Source organism: Physeter macrocephalus, chromosome 12 (genome assembly GCF_002837175.3).
Source record: "Physeter macrocephalus isolate SW-GA chromosome 12, ASM283717v5, whole genome shotgun sequence".
NCBI classification, from domain to species: Eukaryota; Metazoa; Chordata; class Mammalia; order Artiodactyla; family Physeteridae; genus Physeter; species Physeter macrocephalus.
Window position 1 is genome coordinate 64,631,428 of NC_041225.1, and position 20,523 is coordinate 64,651,950.

The window sequence follows — 20,523 nt, forward strand, 5'->3', positions numbered from 1 at the left end:
CTAAATGGGAAGGAAATGCCGAGATATGGGGATATATGTATATGTATAGCTGATTCACTTTGTTATAAAGCAGAAACTAACACACCATTGTAAAGCAATTATACTCCAATACAGATGTTAAAAAAAAAGAGAGAGCCAAGAGAGAAAGAGAGGAAAAGGAAAAAGAAGGAAACCTCTTTTATACAGAAGAGGGCTGGCTGATAAATGTAGAGGAGTGATAAGTTTAAAACTATCATTTTGTAGCTCTCTATATAATAACTGAATAATGAACAGATGCTGAAACCATTGGGTGAAAGGTTGTTGGCCAACTCGATAGTCACATGAACTCAGAGTATCCCACAATGGTTTACTTATTTATGACAAAGGGAAAAATGTGCCCTTAAAATGAAGAGGTCTGGCAATCACCACCTTAACCAGATGGCCAAGGAGTGGTACAGCATGACACAATGGGCCTCCTGGTTTGATGCAGTGGGAGACGTATAACCTCCCCTTTGCAGTATTCTTGCAGAAACGTTGACCTGAATCTAATCAGGACAATGCAGTCAGATGAGTCCAGATAACTGGCCTGGGCCCTCAAAGGAATTGGTGTCATATAGAACAGAGGAAGGCAGGGGGGCAGTTCTCAGGAGTGGGGGATGGGAGGTAAGGTTGGGAGGACAAAGGGGCATAACAGTAAAAATGCAATGTATAAACTTTGAATTCTGACTTTAAAAAAATCTATAAAAGACATATTCATTTGAATGTCAACTGTAGGTTGGATGATGTCATTAAATCCATGTTGATTTTCTTAGGTGTAATGGTGTTGTAATGTAGAATGTTTCTGTTTAAGGAGATACATGCTGAAGAATTTAGGTAGGAAGTGTCATGATGTCTATAAACTTCTTTTGGATGGTTTGGCAAGAGGGAAATGTGTTATATATACTTCGCTATCTAGAGATGGAGTGGGTGTGGTAAGCTGTTAACAGTGGGTGAAACTAGGTAAGGTGTACAGGGTTGATCATAGTGCAGTTCTTTCCGCTTGTCAGTGGAAAGACAAATGGATTCCATTTGTCAGTTAAAATTTTCAAAATAAAACATGTTTAAAAGAGATGATGACACACGATGTTTTCATGATGGTCTGAAATAACTGGCTTGCTGAATATGAGCTTTTAAGTGGTGGTACAGTGTAGTTGACACAATGTAATTGAATTTGCACAAGGAGGTATTAATAATCCCACTGGAGAGACAGAGACAGAGGCATGTTGCCGTGGTGTGACTTGACTAAGGCTGGTTAGACGCAGAGCCAGGACTGGAAGCCGGGCTTTCTACTTCAGCGCCCAATAGTCTCTCCACTGCGGCTTGTCACAGGGGTAGCTTGGAGTCTTGTCATCCTTTGCCAGGTCACCCTTCTCCGAAGGGTCTTAGAGAATTAATTGCTGTGATCTTTCCTTCTCTGTGTGGAGTTCAGACGTGAATCAAGGTTGACTCCTTTTTGAGACTGGTGTGATAAGTCATCTAGAATATTTGAAAGGTGGTGCAGCCAATGTTTTGTTTTCATAAAATGAGCTCACAGTTGGTAAAGATCTGGGTGGGGGGAGGACAGGAAAGGTTCCAGGAAAACCAAAATCTCAAATACTACTAATAATGAAAAGAGAAGGCTTGCTTTCATTATTTTCTAATTAGAGTTGAACTTTATAGCTGAGGAAATAAGGCTTTCCTCTTTGAATGTAATACCCTTTTCCAACGGCGTGCTCCACATGATCCTTCACTTACAGAAGGGCCTGTTCAGCTGAGAACAAGTGCCAAGCAAATGACTAATCACTTCCTTCCAGATGAAGGGCCGAGAGGAGGGGGTGGAAGCACAATGCCGATGCATATTCCCAACGCACGCTCTCTGGGAGAGATGGAGCTGCAATCCTCATTAACTTCAGAGGTGGGGCAGTTATGCCCTGCTGGTAGGCACTGTCCTTCTTAAAATCATAACTAAAATAAGTTAATGGCCCCTAATAAAACCACTGTGCAGCTCTTGTGTACCAATGCTGATATGTGATGTGTGAGAAGAAATCTTTAGTTGTCCCTTGGCTTCGGTGGGGTGGCCCCATCTTGTGAGCTCATAGACCCCTATGGGTTATGTCAACATTCATTTTTCTTATTGGTCTTCTTCCACATCTTCTGCTCTTTCATTCTTATTCCACTCCACCCCCATTGCTGTGCATGTATCTGGGAGGAGTACCTATTGGTTCCTGCTTATTTTTAGATTTAGGTGAAAATCAAAGGGAGTATTGGATATTTGTGATCTTTGAATTAAAGTCTACTCTACCGAGTGGTTTCTTCTTAATACTTTTCTCAGGGTTCTTTCTAAGCCTTTAGCCCCTGATCCCTGCGTTTAAAACCCTCTGCAATCCAGTGTCTCCTCCACCCCTGCCATTTATCTAAATGTATTTTCCATTTCTTAAGCAGGATGTTTGCTCCCAATAAGTATGCCTCATCCCATTTTCCTCCTTCCCACAGCCATGCTTTTGCTTACGTTCACTTGGAATATTCATTCCCCTTTTCTCGGTATATGGTATCACAAAATGGGTAAGACCATGACTCTGGAGCCAAGACTGTCTGAGTCTAAAGCTTGACCTTGGCCAAATTACTTAAATTCTTAGTGCCTTGGTGTCCTCATCTAAAAGTGGGGCTGATAGTTCCTACCTCATAGGGTTGCTGCGAGACTAAAATGAGTTTTAAAAAGTACTTTAAAACAGTGTCAGTGCTATATAAATATTAGCTGCTTTTATCACTTTTACTCATACAAACGTTACTGGTTCTACAAGGTCTAACTCAAGTCTGCAGCCTCTCTGATTCTCCAGCCCAAGAGGACCTCTCCAATACTTCTCATTTCTGTGTACCACACACTCACAGTGAATGTCTAGTGGCTTGTATTATTCTTTCCTTCTTTCATGTTTTCCCCCATTGAGATTATGAGCTTCTCAAAGACATGGATCTTATATGTCTTTTGTGTCCTCAACAAAGACGTGGAAAGACCCCAAATCCTAAAGCGTGAGGTACCTCCCCACTCAGTGTTTGCTCTGTAAATGCCCTGTTTCTGACAGGGGACATGATGAATGAGTAGTGCCAGATCCGTATACAATGGTGAGTCAGAAACACTTTCTAACAGCGGGAAGAGCTACAATACATGAGGGAAATGGAGGAGTAGAAAGACTGTAGAGAAGTTTTTCTAGGGTCTAGTCTCATTTCTGGTGTTCAAGAGTTTTAAGTTAAGAATTTGAGTTATTTTGAAACTATTTTTGGTTGCTGCTCTGTATTCTTTTGATTGCAACACTCTGAGTCAATGCTGTATTGGCCACAGCTTTGTAACATGACACTTGCGTGTGTTGAACTACACCTACAAAAAGTAAAAGTACTATTCAAATGCAGTGTACCGTTGATACCAATTTCTAGAATCCACTGTATAGAAGAGAGTCCTCTGAGATGGTCACTTCTCTTGTTTCACAACTACCTCCTCATCTCAGGGTCACCCAATGCACGCTCTCTCTTTCTTTAAGGACATTTAAGCTCATTTATGGCCTCATCACAGATCCTGCCATGGACTGTAACCAAAGCAGAATGAGTGAGAGGATGTGGATGTGGGGAGCAGGGTTGAACACTTGTCACTGGGCTTTGGACATAAATGAGACATGGTACCCAGGATGCTGCCTCTGAATGGTGGGGCAAAGGAAGGTGCCCCACGTAAAGATGGCAGGGATCCCAGGGGAAGGAAGCCAGGCAGGTGTACAGTGAAGAGAATGAGGTGGGTTATCTTAGTATGATGCCCCTTGAACTTTAACGTGCATGTGAATCACTTGGAATCTTATGAAAATGAAGATTCTGAGTCAGTAGGTCTGGGATGGGCCTGAGAGTCTGCATTTCTAAGCAGCTCTCAGAAGATGCTGTAGATGCTTGTCCATGGACCATACTTTTAGTAGCAAGGCCCTAGGAAAGAGCATGAAAGGGATAGGCCTGTAAGCCTGATAACCTGATAAGTGACTGCCAGATAAAAAGACATTATTTTCAAGTATTAAAGGATTTAGGGAATGGGCATCAATGTTGTCCCTTCAGAAGCAAAGTGAGCAGGTTCTAAGGGGAGGGTGAAAAATGAGAGAGAGAGAGAGAGAGAGAGAGAGATAGAGAGAGAGAGAGAGAGAGCAGGGTCCATTGATCAACTACTCTACCTACTTGGAGAATATCCTTTCAAACTCTTCTCAGTTGAAACTTGAAATTTCTGTGCTCTCTTAACCAGGGCAGCGACTCCCCTCCAGGCTGTCTCTTCTTAGCTTCAAAGCAGTCCACTGATGTAGTGAACAATTTCATCAGTTGGAAATTTGGTCACTGTAAATCCTCAGGGCCCATTGGATTAATTTTGAATTTAATGGGTTGGTTGATTGTCATGTGAACATGTGACCTAGCTGCCATCCCACACAACTCCTCTCACCCTTGGCATTTTAGGTCAAAAAGAATGTCACCAGAGAGTTAGGAACATGGTAAAAGATGAGAAAGAGCCCACCTCAAGCTAGAAGTGGGAATGGCAGGAGCTGTATGGCAGAGCGTGAATCTGCGAGTTTACTCACAGTGTTATGGATTCGTTATTCATCCCTTGAAAAGCATTTCCTGGTACGGTGGTTATGTGTAAGTTATCACAAATTTCCCTTGAGGAATGAAATGAGAAATATTTACTTTCCAAATTTCAGATGCAAATAGGAAACTGTTATGCATAGCAATCAGCCTGGTACTTACAGAATGAAATTAAATTCAGAGGAGAAGATCTTCGTAACATCTGGAAGCTTTCGGATGCCTGTGTTACAGATGCTCCTGTGGTTTGGGGAAGGGTGGGAATGTGGGCAGAGTAAAAGTGATTGTTATTAAGGAATAAAGATAAAAACGATAGAAAGGCACTTTGTAATACTATTTTCACATTAAATTAAAAAATATGGAGTTTGGCTTTATCAGTAACACTTCTAGCTGCTGAAGATCATCAGAATTTAAAAGCCCCTAACACTGTGGGAGTAGTTACTCTAATGACTCCTATTTAGAGATCTAGGTGATGGGACTAAACTTTTAAGTCTTTTTCACTTATGTCTGTAAATATTTCCAGCCTGTCTTTTTACTATTGCATCAATTGCATTTTCGTATTGTATTGCATTCCATTTCCTTTTGCTAACTAGTTTATTCCGTGCTCTTGATGGTTCCAGAAAGCATCTCACTACTTTAGAACAGGTTTTAACTCAAACACTTCAGGAGGATTCATCTCCATGTGAGAAATCCATTTCCTCGTTATTAAAAATCTCCCTTTATTTAGCTACCTTGCGGTTCAGGGAGTGCTTCCTTGTATCTCACTGAGATCATTAAGCATTCTTTGGGTTATTGGAGCTACTCAAGACTCCTCTTCTTTTCCTCCCACCTTTTATTTAGCCTTCAAGGAGGAGAGAGGCTTCAGTGATAGGTTAAATTGAAGGATATTTTATTACACAAGAATGGGAAAGGAGTCCAGGCATCTGGATCTCCCCCAATCACGTTTTAAATTCAACAGTCATGGACACTGGACAACTGAAATGAACTGCCCGGCACTCTGGTGACAATGAAAGGAAGCCATCTTTCTCTTTTGGCTCACTCTGGGTCTCTTCCCTACCCGTTACCCCAGATCACACAGAATCCTTGCCCTGTCTGTGGCTGGTGAAGGCAGTGTGGGCTCGGACTGCAGTGTGTACCGGGGTTGGGGGAATATTGCTTTTTAGGGGTGAAATGCTATTTAATAAAGACAATGATTCTTCGATAACAAGGGGCTGCAGTGGTCAAATTTGGTTCTGGGATTTTCTTATGTTTTTCCAAAGTAGTTGATGCTGCGGATACTTATGTGTCCCATAGACCCCTCGGAGGTCTGGAAAAGCAGAACACTTGGGTTAGGAATCATCATCCAGTGTTAGAGCTGCCGAAGGAGCTACACTCGTGCCCATCCCCCAGGGCAGGACTGCTTGGATGTTGTGGAACACTAGAGAGGTGTCTGCCCCTCCTCCTCTTTTTTTTTTTTTTTTCAGCTGGCAGGGGTTGTGGACTTTGCATCCTCTAGAGATTTTATGAAATTTAATTCGTCAGGAAGAAGAGAGAATGGACATCTGTGTTAGAGGGTTAAATGTTCATTTTTCTGTGTGAATCAGTGGTTACTTGATATATGAGAAGATCCATGGTGATTAATTTATAGATTTGTATCAAGTTTCAGGAATTCTGGTTTTGCTGGCAAGGCAATGAATCTGCTGGGCTACAGTGGTACTTAACTTATAGTTCTAACTAGTGGACTTAATAAGTTTTAATGGGAAATAGAAAATAATGATTTCGTTTATATGGCACAGTGCCTACCTCAAAGTAATGCTTTAAAAGTTTTCACTTAACGAATGAATGAACACATGAGAGAAAGGAGATCAATAATTTTCAACCAGCGATGGGGATCAAATCAGAATTGCCTCTTCCACTTTCACCTATGCTCTCTCTACCTCACCACCTCACCTTAGAGATTCCGATTTACCCTTTTTTTTTTTTTTTTTTGCGGTACGCGGGCCTCTCACTGTTGTGGCCTCTCCCGTTGCGGAGCACAGGCTCCGGACGCGCAGGCTCAGCGGCCATGGCTCACGGGCCCAGCCGCTCCGCGGCATGTGGGATCCTCCCGGACCGGGGCACGAACCCGTGTCCCCTGCATCGGCAGGCGGACCCTCAACCACTGCGCCACCAGGGAAGCCCCGATTTACCCTTTTTAAAGTGTCCTGACCTCCCTGTTCCATGGCCGCCATCACTTTGAAAATCATTGCAAAGGGGTGACATTCTTCTTGGTTGTTTGGGACGGAGAAAATGTTGGGAACCACTTACGTGTATTTGAAAGCACCCGGCATGGTAGCTGATAAGAAATGCTGATCAAATTTTAATCAGGGGGCTGAAGACAGACATGCAGATAATGCTAAGTATGTGGTTTAAAAATTCTCTCCACCTTTTAATTGTTTAGGTTTTCATCAGATGCCCATGTTCCCTTCCCCAATTGCTTAAAAAGGAAAATTCCTCACAGGTATTTTAACCGGGGGAGATTTGTAAATGCTCCAGGCTCAATGTACACCAGATTTTTAGTGTTCTGGATCAGTCTGTAAAGAGAAATAGAAAAACAGGCAGCAGTTTAATAGATGTGTTTCGTTTGGAATGCACAAGGTCATGGTCACCAGAGGATGCTGGCTGAAAGTGGCATCAACAAAATCAAGTGACTTTCCTGTGCTTGAGGGGAGCTCCAGGGACCCTGGGGAGAGAAACGGAATGGTGAGAGCTAGTTGGCTATTGCCAGGAAGTTCTGCTTTCAACCTCTTGCTGAGATAGGTGTAAGCATCATAGCTGGCAGTCTGTTCCATTCTCCCTTGCACCCCCTGAGGAAGCACCAACATCCAGGGCTCCTGGCCAGCTAGGTCGTGCCCCACCATGGAGCCAGCACACTGGGGGTGATGGGAGATTCCATTCCCAGGAGAAATGAACAAATTGGCTACTTGTCCTTGTAGGCAAACTGGTCTTCGGCAGTCACACTGACCAGTTATCCAGATGGGCACTCAGTCTTTGTAAAAGCCCAGGGCAGAGGCCGGGGGCTTGGATTTGGGGGATTTTTTTGTCCATTCTATAGATAATTCGTTGTGTGATGATGCCAAGCCTCCTAATTTCCCGGAGCTAATGCTCCCTTCTGTAAAATTAGAATAATAACAGCACTCTTCCTACCTCACAGGTTGGCAGGTAGTGAGTAACACAATAGGTAGAGATAATGTACAAGGCAGGGCTTCGCAAAATATAAAAGTACAGCCATAATACCACAGTGGCGTTATTGCTCTTCTCCCTAGTTCCCCAGTGACTTTGAGAAGCAGCCACATTTACTGGGTTCTGTCTACTCTGGATTCAATAAAAGGTAGTACATGCGTTTGGCTTTTTTAACCCATGCAGCAACCACCTAAGGAAATGATAATTATTCTTGTTCTGTAGAAAATCTAGTGTATTGGTTAGGTGGATGGACTCTGGAGTCAGCTTGGTTTTACATGCTGGTTTTACTAATTGTATGACCTTGGATACCTCACTTAAAGCTTGGTTTCCTCATAGTGTGGTTTTTGAGCAGTAAATGTGTGTGTCGCGATCGCAGTAAGGCCTCCACCAGTGTTAACAGTGACTCTCCTAGTTGATGAAATCAGGAAGTTGAATGATTTGCCTCTAGTCACAGAGCTGAAAAGTAGCAGACTTGGAGGTGAGCTCGGTTTTGCTGACTCTGAGTCTAGTGTGCATTCTGCCTTCTAAAGTTACCCACTATTGCTGCCTATTTCCGTCCTTTCTGTCCCTTTGATTCTGAAGAGGTGAGTGATGTTTTGTTGTAATTATTTTTACAACAACTGAGTCAAGCAATCATGGGCCACATAAGACATCATGTGGGTAGGACGGAAAGAACTTTTATTTCTTAAGACTCTTTTGGGGTCTGACCACTCATCCATACATTCATTCAGTCAACACACATTTACTGAGCACCTACATGTGCCAGGCATTGTTCTAGGTGCTGGAGATACAGCTGTGAACAAGACAAAGAGGGCTTGTGGGGAGCTAACATTCTAGTCTTAGGGCCTTCTTTGGGAAAAGTCCATAAACTTTCCCTTAGAGCACTTTATTTTTCCTTCTGTATTGATAAATTGATACTTTATCTATTAATAAATGTTGCTGTGCATCACGAACAGCTTTATTGATCTCACGCTGCTCTGCTTCAACATTGCTCGGGAAGTCTGTTAAAACTGCAGATTTTCAGATTTCCAGGTCTGGGATAGGACTGTCACCTGTCATGGAAATGACCTTCCCCCCTCCCCACTCCCCTCTTGAAATTCTACTTCACAGCGAAGTCCAGACTATACCTTTTGCACTTAAACACCCATTATTTCAGATTTCCCCATAACTGTTTGGTGAGTTAGTCTTAACCTCTCTGGTTACACCATCATTTCCTGGGGGAGATTTATATTTTAACCTCCTCTGTATTCCAGTAGCATTTGACCTTTGGTTGGACATGTGTACCCACATACTTCTTAATTAATTATTCTCTTTAGATAATTGCTATTTGGACCACTCATAGGGAGGCCTTGTGGTACAGCGGAGAATACACAAGCTTTGAAGATAGGCTGGGGTTGAATTCGAGCCCTGCCGTTGTCTAAGGTGCCACATTGGTCAAGTTACTGACCGTTCTGAGCCCCCATTCCTTCCCATGAACAAAAGAGATAATTATCCCACTTTGCAGGGCAGCTGTGCGAATTAAACGACACAACCTAGAGGAAATAAAGGCCAAGCACAAGTGCTCAAAATATGTTTGTTGCTAACATCTTTCTCGCTTCCTTAACTTTTGAAACTCTTCTGCAGATGCGGTTTGGAGAAGGTCGGGTTTGGGCCAAACGAGGCAGCAGTAAGAAGTCTGGTTTAGGAGTCACATGACCTGATTTCTAGTCCCAGCTCTGCCACTAACTTGCTGTGTGGCATCAGGCAAGTCAGTTAACCTCTTTGGGCCACAGGTTTATCATCTGAAAACTGAATAGAGCCAGTCTTCTCCCATCCCCTCTTTTTTGTAAATTGGAGGAAAATGATAATTTGGAAAGGATTATTTTTAAAACTCAGTTCAAAAACATCACAATAATAACAACAAATCCAACATACACATGCCAAACACTTTTACATGGTAGGTTTCCAAGAACCATTTACTAAACAAACGAACATGCCCAAACAGTGCCCAGTGAACTAATTGATGATCTCTAAGCTCCTTTCCAAATTTTCCCACCACCCCAAGAACTCCATACCCTCCCTTCCGTAAGGTAAGAGCTACTTGGCAGGACTCCACAATGTCAGTTTTAATTTCCAGCTTTGTGTTGTGATGTTTCAGAGTTTATACAGCGCCCAGGGAGAAGCAGTTGTCACCATGGCAACCTTCAGGCCACTGCAGTGAGAGAAATTAGTGCCTGCCCAGACCTAGTAATTGCTGTGGTCTTTTCCTCTTGGATTCCTAGCAGTGGATGCTTGAATACAAATACTGAGTGGGCTCCAGCAAGCGAGGGTAACAGTGTACAGCAATAAACTATCCGTTAGCTGATGCTTACATTTCAGACAAATTGAGGAGGTTGTCAAAGGCATTAGCTTCTATCTTTTCCAGGGAATCACTCTGAGAGATTTCACTAGGGGAGAGAGAGAAAAAAAAAAAAAGAAGAAGAAGAAACATGAAAGAAATGACCGTGTCTGCATAATAATAAGCTGTGTGTACAACCCAACAACTGGGGGCTCCAGTGTGTCCTTTTAAAAAAGAACAGGGAAGCCTTAAGTTGTCCTCCCGTCAGGAAGTGCTAACTCGCCCATATATATCCCCCCCACCCGCCCCCCGCCTTTAGGAACACTAATTGGCACCTGCAACCCAGATGCAGTTGAAATGCAAGTTTCAGTATTCCCTATCGATGTGACAGGTTCTTTTTCTTATTTATCTATGACTCAGAGTCACAGACTGTTAGAAGTGGACGCGTCCTTTGGGAAAATCCAGTCAGATTCCCTTGTTTTACAGTTTGGGGAATTAAAGCTCTGAGAGGAGAGGCAAATAATGCTCGTGGGAAGGTTCAGGGCCAGGATCAGAATGTGTGGGTTCTCAACTCCATCTCTCTAGTGAGGTTTTAATTTGAGTTAGGATTCATTGTTTCTTAACTCTTTACCCCTTTCCCCAAATCCTGTTCTGATGCAATTGCAAAGTGGTCAACTCCTACACGAAGTGTCCTTCTTGTGTTGTAACTTGTCTGTTTATTTGACCATTTCCTTCACTTCATTAGCAAATGAGGACAAGGAGTATGTCCTATTCACTTCTAAATCCCTGGTGGCTTCATGTCGCCTGGCACATAGGGTATAAATGAATGAATAGATAAGTGAATGAACTGATTTTTTTTTAAAAAAAGACACAAAAGTAAAGGAACCAACTTTGCCATATATTTACCACCGCCAAGCATGTAGGTAATGTCACTGTTACCCTAAAATCCCAGCATAAGCTACCATTTGCTGCCAGCTGAGAAAGAAGTCGCAAAATCTAATGTTTACATTCACTGAAGGCTTCAGACTTGATGAGAGCTTTAGCCCACAGGAAGGCTGAGCCTAAGGCAGTTAAGGTCTTTTATGAACAACACAGTGATGGATAGTTCCTAGGCTGATTGATCTTATTCCTACCTAATGGGTCACTTATTTAACTGTGGCTGCTTTTCTCACTAGGAGGTCTTAATATATTAAAAGCTATCAAAACTCAACATTTAAACTTGAGAGCAGAAGAGTAAGGCAAGCAAACGGACATTTACGTAACCTGCAGTGTATTTCCTATAATATGCACTAATTCTTAATGAATTATTTTTAATATCCTCATTGCTTGCTTATACCCTAAAGAGCAATCAGAGGTTCCCCAAGGAACTAGGACTGATGATGCAGCGTCTTCTTTAGAGATGCAAATCTACTTCCAAAGCCCAGAGGATTGTTAAGATGCTCTCTGGGAACTAAATGGCCTCTGAGGTCCTTTGACTCTGACTAACATTAAGGAGGTTGCTGGAATAGTGGACTCCTTTGAAAGTTCTCTTTCCATGTATGGGATCTTGTGTCCTAGAAGCTGACACAGGGATATAGGATTGAACTTACATGTAACACAAATATGAGATCACATTGCATTATCGGGCTGCTTTACAATTTTGATAAATGCCTTTTATCAATAATATGGCTATAGATACTGTGTTTTTGTGATACACTTATATTTTAGATACAAAGATAATCTTCTGATGCACAATAAACTTTCAACACATTTTCTTCTATGTAGGTGTTATCTAAAAATTTGACATGAGGGAATAGCTGCTCTAGCAGAGGGAGAGTTTTTATGACTGAAATCTACCTTCTTTTCTACTTGAGTAATTTATCATCACTTATCAAAAGACATTCAGTTCACTGAAGCAAGGTTAGTTATCTGGATTTTAATAACTCTTGAAAATCACACCTTTTCTTCACAGGTCCCTGGGTATTATTTGTACTTTAAAGATAAAAATACTGGGGTTTCCTAAACACAATTTCTCTCCTAGAAAAATTATCCCCTTTCAACTATGTGTTCTCTGAGGGAAAAATTTATTCCAATTATAAATGTCTTTTGATATGCAGTATCTTACTTACATTTTTATGACCTCATTAAGTCCTCTGAAAGCTTGAGATGGGATTACTTTGATAGGGAGATAGGTGAGTGATCTAGAAAAGAAAAAAGGAGAGCCAAGAGCTTAAGATTTAAGATTGGGTGCCTTTTAAATTCATGAATAAAATGTGTGTGTGTGACTACAGAGTTCCAAATAGCTAGATTCAGGTTGAAAGTTCTAACTTATATCAATAAAGAGAGGTGCCATGACTCATTCTTGGTCTTTATCAAAGAGTGTGTAATTTTGTTTTTAAGATAGTGAACTTTGGGATCAGACCCAACCACGTTCAAATCCCTACTCTCCTACTATCTGGCTATAGGACCCTGAGCATATTTTTTAAGTCCTCTGTTTCAATTTCTTCATCTATAAAATTGAAATAATAACTTCTATTTCACAGGGTTGTTATGATGATTAATCAAAATAACCTGTATAAAGTATAGGGCTTGGCACCAAGTAAATAGTTAACACACAGTTTTAGAGTGGACTTATAGGCTTGTCGGGAAGATGGAAAAGAAGCTATCTTGGGTAGAGTGGAGAAATAGATGGTGAAAATACAATTGAAAACCAGGCAGGCAAGAGAAGGGAAGATTCACTAAGAACATGTTCCTATTTTGATCTTTACCACCTTCCCCAGGCAGCCTATTTTAATATTAGCCCAACCAGACCACTTTGCTCCTATGGTTAACTCAAACGGGCATCTCATGCCATTTGCGGGGAGTATCTATAGAGATTCCTTCAGGCACCTACTTATATCCAGCAGAACAATCTGAGTGTTCTTGAACTGAGATAAAAGTTATGCGTTACATAAAAGTGGGGCAAAGAGTGACTACTCAGCAAGAGCAAAACCAGAATAGGATGATAACGGAAACTGGGGTTAAGATAACTCAGGAGAAAGCATCTGCAAGGCGTAGATGAATGTTCAACCAGTATTTATCAAGCATGTACAATGATTCAAGCATTTGGCTCAAGGACTGGAAGAAAAGAGGGGAGTGGACCAGGACGTTTCAGGAGGGACGTGAATGTCAAGAATATGGAGGATAGAAGTAGGAGATGATGCCTTGTTTTTCGTGTGTCTATGCAGCAGAGACTGGCTTAGCTGCTGGGGGAGAGCGCCTCCACCATGATGAGCGTATTCAAATCAGTGAGATGTCTTACAGTCCCAGAAGGGACTTGTAACATGCTTGTAACGTGCTGTGTGAACTTTGCACACCCACCTGTAACCTTGTTTTATCCACTCAGCAATGGTGTGAGTGAGGTGGGTATTTCCCTTCAATAGCAGAAGAAAGTTGATCACAAGAGATTAAGTAACCTGGACAAGGTAACACGCCCAAGCAGACAGTCTCCAAATGTTCTTTACTGTGCAATACTGGCCTGAAGTATATGATTCCTAAGCCACTCTCTCTCTTTTTAAATTTTTTTCCCAACTTTATTGAGGGATAATTGACAAATATAATTGTATATATTTAAAGTGTACAACATGATGATTAGATGTATACCTACACTGTGGAATGATTATCAATATCAAGATAATTGACACATCTGTCACCTCAAGTAGTTAGCTTTTTTTGTGTGTGGTAAGGATGCTCAAGATCTACTCAGCAACTTTCAAATATACATATTTGAAAATTCCATATTCTTCTTCCATATTCTTAACTATAGTCACCATGCTGTACATTAGATCCTCAGAACCTATTCTTATAAGTGAAAGTTTGTACCCTTTGACCTGTATCTCCCCATTTTCCCTTACCCCCAGCCACTGGCAACCACCATTCTATTCTCTCTTTCTGTGAAATTGGCTTTTTTTCGAGGTTCCACAGAGAAATGATACCATATAGTATTTGCCTTTCTCTGGCTTATTTCACTTAGCATAATGCCCTCCACTGTCATCCAGGTTGTTGCAAATGGCAAATTTTCTTCTTTTTATGTCCGAAAAATATTCTGTCATGTGTATATATATATATATATATATATATATATACCAAATTTTCTCCATCCATTCATCTGTCTAGTGACTTTAGGTTGTTTCCTTATCTTGGCTATTATGAGTAATGCTGCAATGAACATGAGATGCAGATGTCTCTTAGAGATAGTGCTTTCGTTTCCTTCGGATATATACCAGGTCAGTCACTCTGTCTCAGTGAGCAAGGTGAAGGGACATGAATTGGAACCTTGTTTCTCTTGAGAAGAGGCATGTCACACTCTTGCTATTCCTCCTGCAAAGCAGCTTGCCAGCAGTTCCTCTCTAGGGCTAATGCAAAGAAATTTCATTGCAGAAAAATGCTTTCACTCAACTGTCTCTTAGAGATGCTACAACCTAGAACAAGTAATCCAAACATGCTCCTCTGATGTTATTCCTGAAGACAGTTCCACCAAGTACATCCTTCAGTACCCAAACTTATTTAACAGGGTATCAGAGAAGAACAGGGACTGTAGGGGGAGAAATCTTCTTATGATGGCATGTTTCCTTCCTATATTTCTTCTGGAATCATGTCTGCTTGGCTTACTGATTAAAAACACAGGTTTATTGCTGTCTGCACTGCCAAGTCAATACATTTCCAGAAGAGAAAGCTGTATTCTACTGTACCCCATGCAACATCAATAAAACTGACGGCCAAATTCTGATTCCAGAATCTTTATTGCTGGGGATAATGCAGTGCAGAACATATTTTGGAGAGTGTTTACATAAAAGCTTCAACTGAACCTTTCAGAGCTGTTTATTCATGTAAATGGAGCCCAGAAGCTGGAGCCTCTCAGCAGGCACCCTCCTCCTCCAAAAAAGGAACACAGCGTGGCTCCCCGGGGAACAGTGTGGCTCAGATTTGACCAGGGAGGGTGCCTGAGTTTTTGATCGATGTAGGGATGAGGGATGAGGAGCAAAGGTTGGACAGAAGTGAGAGAAGCTGTAGATCATGCACTGGCTGTCCCCGGTGACTACAGAACAGCCCTGGTGCAAGATGAAATTTTGTAGAGTTGATGTTGACGCTTCAGAGCAGGAAAGGCAGTAGTGATGAGAGTGAAAATAGAGTTCCTACCATAAAAGAGGCACTGAGCGAACAGGAGGTAGTAGCTTTATGGGTGTGGCTGGGACAAGAAAGAGGCCTGGGGGTCAGAGAATGGGGAGAGAGGTGGGGTGAGACAGGTGCACCAAGCTTTTCACAACAGAAGAAGTCTCATGAAGTGATGTGGAGAACGTGCTTCTATGAATCCCAAACTGTTTTCCCCACTGACTTATATATTTTTATTTTAGAGATACTGTGTATTCCTTTCTGATTCATCACAGTGGGCAGCAGTTACTAAGCATTCAAGTGCCTGTCCCCTGTATTTAAATGTTCACGTGGCCCATGATTTGTTAATAACCATTTGAACGTACTCCCTTTGAAGGTGATCCCTTCTCTGATGGATGCTTCTGTGATTCTTTCCGTGAAGCCAGAAGCTCTTAGCAATGTGAACAGTTGTCTCAATAACCCTGCAGTTCTACTCCTGTATGTATCCCAGAGAAATCTGCACACTGATACTCAAGGAAACTTGCACAAGGATTTTCTTCACAGCCTTGTGGCATCAAGGGGTACTGAAGGCAACCTGAGTGTCCACTACTGAGCGAGGGAGTGCTAAAATGTACACCTACCTAATGTGTCAGCAGTTAGGAGCAAGGGTGTAAAGGTACACAGAGCAGCATGTGTGGATCTTAGAATCATGGTGTTAAGAGAAACAACTAAGAAATTAATGATATGTATACACGATACTACTTGCAGAATTAAAATACATACACACCAAACATTAGCCATTAGAAAACATATAAACATACATCAGCATGGTTGCCTATGGTGAGTTGAGAGAAAGTGGGAGGGGGGGATAAAATGAATAACTAAAATGAGGGGACTTTGAATGACCCAATGATTATGTTATTTGAAGGAAAAAGTATGGTCAACTTAACCCTCTGTACCTGAGAGACAAATGGAGAAGATAACATTTTCATTTTGATGTATTGAGTTCCCCCCTCCTTCTCTTCCCTTCTTCTTTCCTTCTTTCTTTCTTTTTTTTTTTTTTGAAAGTTAGGTCTACATGTATTCTAAGAATTTTGTGAACTTCAGGAACTCTTATGGAAAGGTCTAGTTAATATCATTTGATAAATAGCAGACGCCAAGGAGAACTAGGAAAAAGGGGCCAAAAGCAAGGACAGTCCAGCAGCTCTGTTGTCCAGTGTCAACAAAGGGAATGAAAGCTATGCATGGAGCAAAGAAACATAAGAGATTGACACTCCCAAACTATGCATCTCAGATGGGTGGTAGAGAACCAAGGTTACTGGGCAAACGTGAAGTTGAACTTGCAGAGTGGAGAGTTCTCTCTGCCTCTTGAATAGTGAGTGAGATGGCTGTGGAAGTATATGGTGTGGAATCATGCAGTTACTTATATTTATTACATTTCATAGTCCTTTTTATAGTTTTAAACTTTGATTTTTTAATTAATTGATGATATAACCCAGGTGATATCTGAATTATGGCCAAATTCTACCTTGCTCAAGAGCCTTTACCAGAGATGTTGAAGCACATACTTAGACTGGATGACAAGGGCTGCCTTAGTTTCATCAGTTTTGGAAACTCCATCGACTCATGAATCCCACATGCAAGTCCCCCAAACCTTCCAGTTATGTGTTAAAGTTGACGTAGAAGCAGTCTCTACTCCTTAGGATTGGAAGTAAGGACTCACCCTAGTTCTGGGATCTTGTGATTGGTCATGACCCTGGTGAAGTCCTGTGTCTTTCTGCATTGTCTACACTAAACCCAACACTATTTGGAGGGCAGGAGTGTGCCTGCAGTACCTTGAATTACACGGCCCCCGCCCCATATTGGTACTTGTTTTGGCCTTGATTGCTTACCCTGTAGCCTGCTTGGTCTCCCCAGAGTCCATCCAGGAGTGGAGCCTTTGCCTTCTCTTCTTGTCAGTCACCAGATCCTGATCCCTGTATTTTTCCCTCTTAGAAGACACTGCTGACCCAGAACAGTTCCTAGTTGCTATCTGGTTAGGATCAATGTAATCTCTCTCACTACTTGGTTTTGACTTTCAAACTGGGCCCCCTGGAACAGATGGGGACCCTGTGCTGGGGCTACCCAGTGCAGCTGGGTTAGTTCCTCCAGTGGATGCTGGTGGGCTGCCAAAATCACCATTTAGGACTGAGGTACTCCTTCCCCCAGCTATTGGGAGAGTGGGTAACTGAAGCTCTCAGCAGAGTTGCTCTCCTGGAATTACCTTCAGCCTAAGATTGCCACCTCACCCAATATCAGGTCTCTTCTCCTCTGCAGCCCGCATCCAGTGACTGGTCAATGCAGAGGATAAAGGCCCAGCCCTTTTGTTTCGCCTCATGGTGGGACTGCTCAGGAGGGCCGTCCCCCTTTCAGAGCTCTTTTCCATCAACTCTTTCTCCTGGGCCCTGACTCAGTCCCCTTCCTAGCCAGCCCCAGTTGTCAAGGCACCAGCTCACCTTCTGTCAGAGCCCAGCAACAGATAAACAAATAGCATTCAGATAAACCTAATCTCCTCGAAGAAGATGATGCCACATTATCAGGTCCTCCTTAATTGTTCCTAACGTCTCCTGAGTACTCAAGGGTGGGGCTTGGGCCTCTCTTATTTTTCTTCTTCTAAGTTTAATAACACAGATGACCTTGGACAAAGCCAGTTTGTCCAGTTCACTGGCTTGTTAATGAACCCTCAAAATAATGTTAGCTGGAGAGTTTCAGGGTCAGGAGTTTCTTTGTCCCCCTTCAAGGAAACCCAAGATTTAGAAATCCTTGCTTATAAAAACCTATCCACTGGGAGATATTTGCATTATCAAAGAGTTCTTTGTTCTACAGGAGGATTGATGAAAGGTTCCTTAAATAGCAAACTCCTTAGGTAAATGGAAAATATGGTTCAATTGACACTTTTAAACACAGGTGTTGCCTAAAGCCAATTACAACTGTAGGCTCCCCCATCTCACTTTGGTTTTTAAGAGCCTGGATTTCCAGGGCAGGACCACCTTCTGAAGACCACCGGCTAAGCAGGGGCAGAGGAAGACAACGGCCAGGGAAGAAGTCCGAGCACTAATCTGGAGTCCTCAAAGCCTGGGTGGGGTCTTCGCTCGCCTTGCAGGAGCCTTTTCCTCTTCTGCCCAGAATGGCAGAAATGAATTATTTTGTTCACTTCCCTCTAATGGTTTAGAAAAGCCATCTATATTATCGATTTAAGAAAGCTACAAACATCCATCCATCTTTCACAGATGATTAGTTTATTGCTAGAGCTACACACCCTGAATTTTAAAACACTACAAAATCGGGGGGAGACAAAAAGACAGAAACCAGGGATGGTCAAAGATTTTTTGCCTAATGAACTCATAGAAATGGGGGGGAGGGAAACATTACCTTATTTAAATTCAAAAGAATGTTAATGTTTTTGTATTTATTACATAAGACCTTGTTCTACATTGAACAGAGGCTTAAGAATTCCTGTGTTCTTTTCAAAGTCACTGAGTAATTATAATAAACTTGCTTTCATCTTGGAGTGAAATAAAAATGGCTTTCCCCTTTGCAAACGATTTTAAATCTTTGTGCTTTCAAATGCATTGATCTATTTGGTAACTTCATTATTGGGTATGTCTTCATTTATTGGCCTCTTGTCTTCAGCATTTACCTAGAGGGAGCTCAGATGTCAGTGTTAACTGAAATATGAAGTCAGTATAGATGGACATCCAAGATGTTAAGTTTTACATCAGAAAATTTTAGAACACTCCTTTAAGCATTTACTGTATTAGACTCAGGGAATCAGACTAAAAGGGCTGCTTGCGAGTGGTTTGGTCCAACCCCTCACTTTCGATGAAGAATCTTAAGTGAGGAAAAGTAAAATGACTTCCCTGAAACCACATGGCAATTCAGCAGCAGATCTGGACTTGAACGTAGGTCACTTCATTCCTGGTCCAGTGCTGTGTCCTACATTAGTCAAATCACATCAGTACTGTTCCCTTGGGGGTTTGTTGATACACCCCACTATGCAATCCTCTGGTTCTTCTGCGAAAACCTCACCTTCTGATAGAGCCACCAGCTTCTTGAGGGCATGTGCTCATGGTTTTTAACTTCAAAGGTGCAGCTCAAATTCCTGTTCTCCCATGAAGCTTCAGAGCCTACCAGAGTGTTTTTCTTCCTCTCCTGTCCTCCTCAGCACTAATGACTACCCAGTTTGTTTTTTTCTTTTTCCTGCACTATTTTTTTAAGAATTTATCAGGTGCCTTGTATGAATGTTTCCTCTGTTCCACCATTGAACTCCCAGTCTCTGGTAGATTCTGCCTTCAGACTGTCTCTTGCGTCCAGGCCCTTTATTCCTTTTCCACTGCCACTCTTCTTGGTCATTCTTTTCTTCACCTCGACTGCTCTATAGTCCCCAAACTGGTTTCCCTGTACTCCATTCCGGGTTTCCTCTCCCCAAACTGGTTTCCCTGTACTCCATTCCGGGTTTCCTCTGCCCGGTCTAGATTAGTCTTCCTGATAACTCCCACCATGTCACTCTGACACTCAGATTCTTCTGTGCCACCCCTTGGCCAGTCTACTTATCTACAAATGTCTCAGCTTTGCATTCAAGGCCCCCGAAATAAAGGCTTGAACTTTATTTGACAGTCCTATCACCCACTCTTCCCCTCATATAACCAATACACTAAACTTGCACTGTCCAAAAAAGGCAGCCACTAGCCACATACGGCCATTGAGCACTTGAAGTACGTCCAGTCCAAATTGAAATGCACTGTAAGTTTAAAATACATTCCAGATGTCAAAGACTTGGCAAGAAAAAATAATGTAAATGATCTCATTAACAATTATTATATTGATTACATGTTGAGATGGGTGTGGCTAAACCACACTGACTCTTTTTTTCAGCTCTCTCTTAGGCCCCCAGTGCTACTGCCTCCCCTTTCTGTGTGACTGAGCTTTAGCCTACTCATGAGGAATGCACCCAAACCAGATGAGTTCCCTATCAACTTTTACCCTTGTCTTCATCTGAAATGAAAACTGGAAGAATGCCTTTTGCTGATGCAGATGGTTAATGGTCATGAGACCCCCCAGAGGAAGGAGAGACCCCCAGAGGAACGAGAAACCCCTGGTTTCCATCCAGTGTGGGTGTGCTTCTCTCTAGCAGTCAGGTTTTATTTTTAGCTCTGGCCCCTTTAAAGCCCCCTATACCCTTTTCCATACCCTGTGGTATGGAGTACAACTTCGAATGTGGAATGTCACGTCAGCCTGATCCCACCTGTATGGAAGTTACCCTC

The 20,523-nt window shown here is 42.2% G+C and overlaps 1 protein-coding gene across 1 annotated transcript in view; it reads right to left on the reverse strand.

Annotated features, from left to right (window-relative positions):
• LHCGR (luteinizing hormone/choriogonadotropin receptor) overlaps positions 1–20,523 on the reverse strand; it is a 65,836-nt gene that overhangs the window by 34,828 nt on the left and 10,485 nt on the right. Inside the window, exons 2-6 of the mRNA XM_024118835.2 lie at positions 12,220–12,291; positions 10,146–10,220; positions 7,071–7,145; positions 4,759–4,833; positions 4,593–4,670 (exon numbers count right to left, since the gene is read on the reverse strand). Coding sequence (XP_023974603.1) covers positions 4,593–4,670; positions 4,759–4,833; positions 7,071–7,145; positions 10,146–10,220; positions 12,220–12,291 — 375 coding nt within the window. The remainder of the gene's footprint in view (positions 1–4,592; positions 4,671–4,758; positions 4,834–7,070; positions 7,146–10,145; positions 10,221–12,219; positions 12,292–20,523) is intronic.